This window comes from Meriones unguiculatus, chromosome 10 (genome assembly GCF_030254825.1).
Source record: "Meriones unguiculatus strain TT.TT164.6M chromosome 10, Bangor_MerUng_6.1, whole genome shotgun sequence".
Classification (NCBI taxonomy): Eukaryota; Metazoa; Chordata; class Mammalia; order Rodentia; family Muridae; genus Meriones; species Meriones unguiculatus.
In genome coordinates, this window is record NC_083358.1 from 60,920,436 (window position 1) to 60,926,631 (window position 6,196).

Genomic DNA, 6,196 nt, shown 5'->3' on the forward strand with positions numbered 1-6,196 from the left:
GGCTGGCCTAGGGGACAAGGCCCAGGCTTTGCTTTCTTTATTTGCATAACACTTGACAACCCATTGTCTTTAAACTTCTCCACCCCCAGAAAGCCTGAGAGATCTTACAGCCTCTAGCAAATTCCTCTTGGACTTACGAAAGGGCCCTTTTGAATGAATGAACTTAACTCTTTCCTGTAACAGCTGTCTTCATTGGAGCATGTGCTCGTGCATCCCAAGAACGTCTCCTGGTGCTCAGTGGAGTCATTCATAGAAGACAGCACAGAAGGCTCTCCTAAGCAAGACTGCTAAGGTGCCAAGAGAGACCCTGATAGTAAAAAGGAAGAGAGGCTACCCCAATGCATCAAGGGGGTGGGGCCATCTAGTCCCATTTCTTATGAAAATTACATAAGTAGATTCCTGAAACTCGGGAAGTTTATGAATGGCACAAGTATTCCTGAAGAGGGTCTTGTGAGGGTAATTCAGTTGTGTGTCTCATAATCTTAAAATCTAACTTCCTTTCTTTCAGTGTTGCCCTCTCAATCCCTCATTTCTTGGAACTTGGAGAGTGCCCTTCACTTGAAATGGAAGTCTTCCAAGTGATCCAAAGCAAAGGGTTTTTTACACACACAGAGACAGAGACGGACAGACAGACACAGACGCAGAGACATCCGTGCATGCTCGCAGACGCAAACACAGACACATATGCACACAGCACACAGACATGCACACACGCGCGGTGGGGGTGGGGCTGGCGGCAAACTTAGCAACAAGTCTTTTTTTTCAGCTATCAAAAGGGCTCATGGTCCTGTTGAAATCTGTTCGGTCCTGGCAGCTTCTGCACCTGATGATTTCAGGACAAATCACTCCGGGGTGGTCTCCTCGGCTCTGGGTTTGGCTGCTTCGCTCCCACCGCTGCCAGTCCGCGGAGAGAGGCCAGGAAGGCTTCCCCGGGCCTCCCGCATCCGTGAGGAAGTGGAAGTCAGGCTCCCGGAGAACTCCCTGCATTCGTTTCCTCTTGGATATCCAATGCAGGCAGTGGGCTGGAACTAAAAATGGGAACCTCCAAAAACAAACAAATACAACATACCAAAAAAAAAAAAAAAAAAAGAGGGGGAGGGATGAGGGAAGACCTCTGCTGGAAATTTGCCAGGCTGGGAGGCAAGCTCCCCCTCTCCCCCCCCCCCATTCATAAATGCCTCTCCAAGTATTAATTTGCAATGCATTTCTCTTGGCTAATAAACGTCCTGCCAAAGCTTTGGGACTTGATCCGAGCATGCCTCTTTGAAGTCCACAAATAGATTCCTGGCTCGGAAAACAAACTCCCCCTCCTCTTTGGACTCGGTAGATTGCTTTACTCTCACCTTGGTTGTAAACAAGCAAACAGCTCTCTTCTTTCCCGGGTGAGGGCTTCGGCGGACGCCGACTCCACTAGGCATCACCCAACAAAACCACTTTTGTTCCTCCGTCTCAGGTCCTCCCGCCCTCCCGTGTCTAGGCAAAGATTTGAAGTGCCCTCACCAACGATACACCACGCCCCCCTTCACCCCCAAGACATACACTTCAGTCAAAATCATCACCCTCGCGCCCCAAGCATTCCGCCCTCCCCAAAGGAAGTCGTTATTTAAGGTGGAAAAAACGAACTTTTTTTTTTTTTTGATGGATCTGAGAAGGGGAGGGGGGCCGTGCAACGGAGCCAGGGGAGGTGCTTGGCAGCGGCCCGCGCCAACCAACATTCCTGAGATGTTTGAGAATTCTGGAACGCGCAGACAGGGCCGACGTCACTGCAACACGCGGCGCCGAGGCAGGCGTTTATAAAGGGCGGGCTCCCGGCGCCGGGACAGAGCGTGAGCGACAGCCCCGAGAAGCCGCTCGCCGCCTCCGCGCCTCCGCGCCTCCGCCGGACCCCGGGAGGGCACGCCAGCGCCTCGGCCTCCCCGCGCCCCCGAGCATCCCAGCCCGCCGTCCCCGCCCCGCCGCGCTCGCCCCGGCTCCTTCCCACAGAGCCACCATGAGCTCCAGCACCGCCAGGGCGCTCGCTGTCGCCGTCACCATTCTCCACTTGGCCAGGCTGGTGAGTTGGACTTTTTTTTTTTTTTTTTTTTTGAAACCACCGCTTCCCGGTCCGCCCTCTCCGACCATCTCCCTTTCCCCCTCCCGGGCCCTGATCTTTCACGGGACGGAAAGTTAGACTGAGAAGTTGGGAGGGAGCTGTTGCTTTAAGCCCCGACGACGTGTCCGGGGGGGTGGGGTGGGGGACTCCCCGGGGCGCAGCCGCCGGGGTGGCCGGGCTGGCGGGATGCGGCCGAGGCGCTCGCGGCGGCGGCTGCAGCCGCACAGCTGGCCCCGTGGCCCGGGTGGCCGGGGTGGCCGGGGTGGCCGGAATGCGTCCGCCTCACGAGCCCCCTCTCCCGGCTCCAGGCTCTCTCCACCTGCCCCGCCGCCTGCCACTGCCCCCTGGAGGCGCCCAAGTGCGCCCCGGGAGTCGGCCTGGTCCGGGACGGCTGCGGCTGCTGTAAGATCTGCGCCAAGCAGCTCAACGAGGACTGCAGCAGGACGCAGCCCTGCGACCACACCAAGGGGCTGGAATGCAATTTCGGCGCCAGCTCCACGGCTCTGAAAGGGATCTGCCGGGGTAAGAGACTTGCGGTTTGGGCCCCTTTAAGAAAAAAAAAAAAAAAAAAAGGAAAAAGGAATAGTCTCCGTAGTCCAGAAGTTTAGTAATTTTGAGACCATGTATGGTGACGCTTTGTTGATGGTAGCTTGGCAGAAAGGCACATGATTTCAGCAGTCTGGAATGCAATTCAGGGTGTCTGGGCCCAGCGAAAAGCGCATACGGAAAAGCGATTCCTGACTAACGTATTGTTCAGCCCCAGAGTCTCGGGGGGGACTGCAGGGAGCTCCGCCGTACGGCGTGAGTCCCAGCCCGCGGCGGCCGGTCTCAACCCTGTCCCCTCCCTCGTGCCCGTCCTTACAGCCCAGTCAGAAGGCAGACCCTGTGAGTACAACTCCAGGATCTACCAGAACGGCGAGAGCTTCCAGCCCAACTGTAAACACCAGTGCACATGTATCGATGGCGCCGTGGGCTGCATCCCTCTGTGTCCCCAAGAGCTGTCCCTCCCCAATCTGGGCTGCCCCAACCCCCGGCTGGTGAAGGTCAACGGGCAGTGCTGCGAGGAGTGGGTCTGCGACGAGGACAGCGTGAAGGACTCTCTGGACGACCAGGACGACCTCCTGGGGTTCGATGCCTCCGAGGTGGAGCTGACGAGGAACAACGAGCTGATCGCGGTTGGGAAGGGCAGCTCGCTGAAGAGGCTCCCGGGTGAGTGGGCGCAGCCCTGGAGACCCGGGGCCCAGCCGCCTCCTCGGCCCGCAGCTTTGCCGGAGCCGGTGTGCGCACGCGCGCCCCTAAGGAGCCCTCCGTGTCCTTTCTCCCTCTAGTCTTCGGCGCGGAACCTCGAATCCTTTACAACCCCTTGCACGGCCACAAGTGCATCGTTCAGACCACGCCGTGGTCCCAGTGCTCCCGGAGCTGCGGGACTGGCATCTCCACGCGTGTTACCAATGACAACCCGGAGTGCCGCCTGGTGAAGGAGACCCGGATCTGTGAAGTGCGGCCTTGTGGACAGCCGGGGTACAGCAGCTTGAAGGTAAGTTCCTGCAGGGACTTGACCCTGACCCCACAGGTGGGTGGGATCGGAGTCCCCCTCTGTTCCAGAAGGACAGTCCATGACGGCTTTGAGGGAATTGGCCGTTATGAAGCCCAACACTGTGTTCACCCCTCACCCCCCACCCCAACAAAGACAGCAACGAAAATCCCTTCCTGACTTCCTTTTGTTCTCTCTCCCAGAAGGGCAAGAAGTGCAGCAAGACCAAGAAATCCCCGGAAGCGGTCAGGTTTACCTACGCAGGATGCTCCAGCGTGAAGAAGTACCGGCCCAAATACTGCGGGTCCTGCGTGGACGGCCGCTGCTGCACGCCCCTGCAGACCCGGACCGTGAAGATGCGGTTCCAGTGCGAAGACGGGGAGATGTTTTCCAAGAACGTCATGATGATTCAGTCCTGCAAATGCAACTACAACTGCCCGCACCCCAACGAGGCATCTTTTCGCCTCTACAGCCTGTTCAATGACATCCACAAGTTCAGGGACTAACCGCCTCCCGGGTGCCCGGCGTGGGGTGGACAGAGACGCGCGAGCATCGCGGGTGGGGTGGTGGGGTGAAGGGACTCATTGTAGGAGGGATGCCTTGCTCATTATTGAGTAGCATTAAGGTATTTCGAAACTGCCAAGGGGGGCTGTGTGGACGGCCGCAGCCGCAGTTGGAGAATACTTCGCTTCATAGTACTGGAGCTCGTGTTATGCTTCATTTTGGAGCGTGCTGTGTGGGTGACGTTCTGTTTTCTGTTTGTAAATTATTTGCTAAGCGTATTTTTTTCTCTCTCTAGATCTATTTTCCCCCCTCTCTTGGGTCTACAGCCGTAACAGAGATAATATGATTTGCCTGGGGAAGGGCCTGTTTGTCCTTTGACAGTAACTGAAGGGGCCTCCCGTTCCTTTCTGAGGGGGGCGGACACTCTGTGAGCTCTGTGAGAGGCAGCTGCCTGCACTCTGAACTGCAAACAGAAACCAGGTGTTTTGAGACTGAATGTTTTTATTTATCAAAGTGTAGCTTTCGGGGAGGGAGGGGAAATGTAATACTGGAATAATTTGTAAATGATTTTAATTTTATATCAGTGAAGAGAATTTATTTATGAAATTAATCATTTAATAAAGAAATATTTACCTAATATCTGAGTGTATGCTGTTCAGTACTGTTAGACACCATCTAAGTTATCAGGAACACTCGTTCCTGTCAGTCATTCCAACAGGATTTTGAGGACCTACTGTGTGTCAAGAACTGCTCTAGATGTCCTGCTTGGGTGACAGTGAACTGACCGAGGAGAGAAAATAGGACAGTGGTTGCTGTTCCAAATCTCTACAGGGACAATGCTGGCATATAAGTCATCAGGTTGGAGATCAAAGTACTGAACACAGGCATTACATGAAGCATAAAAAGGAAGCTGAAATTTAATTTGTTAATCCAAATCAATGATTTATTTTCATAAGAATCCAAAGGAAAGCCTAACAGTGCCCATTACTCACACAAGTTTCTTATTTTAGCTTCAGGGTGATTCTGTGTATCACATAAGTAGAGGTGGGGAAACCTTTCAATAACCTCCGACCGTAACTGCACGGTTGAAGTGTAACTAAAGGTTAGGGAAGCTGCTTTAACATTTTATCCTTGGCTGGTACCAGAAGGGGAGACTATTCTTGGGATCTATGGTATCCCTGGTTTGTTAATGAGTTTGAAGCAAAGACTTGTGTTAATCCTAATAAGCCAGTGATTAGGTAAACACGCTGCCAAATGCAAAAGAATGTGAGGAATTTCAAGTACTTTCCAACCACTAAAGGACCATTGCAAACCACCCGCTTCCTTTTAATAGTATACATTATATTGATGGCAGAGAGAGCTTTTAGATAGACTGGGCTCTCCAGAGGTCAAAGGCTAGACTGAGCATTCTTAAAAGAAAGGGCCTGACTGTGGGTCTAGGAGAGATAGAGACAGCTGCATTAACATTTGTGAAAAAAAAAAAAGCCAGTAGCCTGTGTTAGAAAAATCTACATCTTTAGAAAGCGCAGACAATAAACCTTTTATAGAGAGAAATTTTCCTTTCACCGTTAGTTCTGGCTCCCATTCAAATCCATAGTGAGATATTTTAGTCTGCACTTGAGGAGAGTACTTGAATCTTTAGACATAGGAGAAAGTGCTTTAAGAGGTGGGGGTGGGACAGCTCTTGGGATTCTAGAAGGGAGTTTTCTCAATAGATGAATTAATATTGATGATTTGATGGAGCCTAAGACCCACTTCCCCACTATCTGTCTTAGACCCTACGAAATGAACAGTTAGGAAAATCTCCAACCACAAGCCTCCCGCCTCTAACCTCGACAGCACCTTGCCTGAAATACCGCAAATTGTACTTTGAGAACGGTCAGTTTTTCTGGCCAGAGGCATTGGAGTATTAAGGTATTTGGGATTTAAACTCGGCCATGGTGTGGGTGCAGCTAAACTTGCCAGTGTGTGGTATTAACATGTGAATGATGGCTACTGAAGGTGAGAGGGGTTTGTGGGGCAGTCCTGTTGGGCAGAATCCGGAAGCAAAGATGTTCTGGTTCCTC

The 6,196-nt window shown here is 52.8% G+C and overlaps 1 protein-coding gene across 2 annotated transcripts; it reads left to right on the forward strand.

The window, feature by feature from the left end:
- Positions 1-1,820: 1,820 nt before the first annotated feature.
- Positions 1,821-4,767, forward strand: Ccn1 (cellular communication network factor 1). Of its 2 annotated transcripts, none has more exons than XM_021662358.2 (5): positions 1,821-2,053; positions 2,401-2,614; positions 2,957-3,301; positions 3,421-3,629; positions 3,830-4,767. In XM_021662358.2, exons 1-5 carry the CDS (start codon positions 1,991-1,993, stop codon positions 4,130-4,132), a joined length of 1,134 nt encoding a protein of 377 aa, XP_021518033.1. In that variant the 5' UTR covers positions 1,821-1,990; the 3' UTR covers positions 4,133-4,767. The 2 variants fall into 2 exon arrangements, with proteins under 2 accessions (XP_021518033.1, XP_060248559.1); XM_060392576.1 differs by having other exon boundaries at positions 3,833-4,767.
- Positions 4,768-6,196: the final 1,429 nt, after the last annotated feature.

Bases quoted from the DNA above. Each gene is read 5' to 3' on its own strand.
- Ccn1 (XM_021662358.2), top strand. From the start codon at position 1,991: ATGAGCTCCAGCACCGCCAGGGCGCTCGCTGTCGCCGTCACCATTCTC. The intron at 2,054-2,400 runs GTGAGTTGGACT...TCCCGGCTCCAG, and splicing joins TTCTCCACTTGGCCAGGCTG to GCTCTCTCCACCTGCCCCGC. The intron at 2,615-2,956 runs GTAAGAGACTTG...CCGTCCTTACAG, and splicing joins TCTGAAAGGGATCTGCCGGG to CCCAGTCAGAAGGCAGACCC.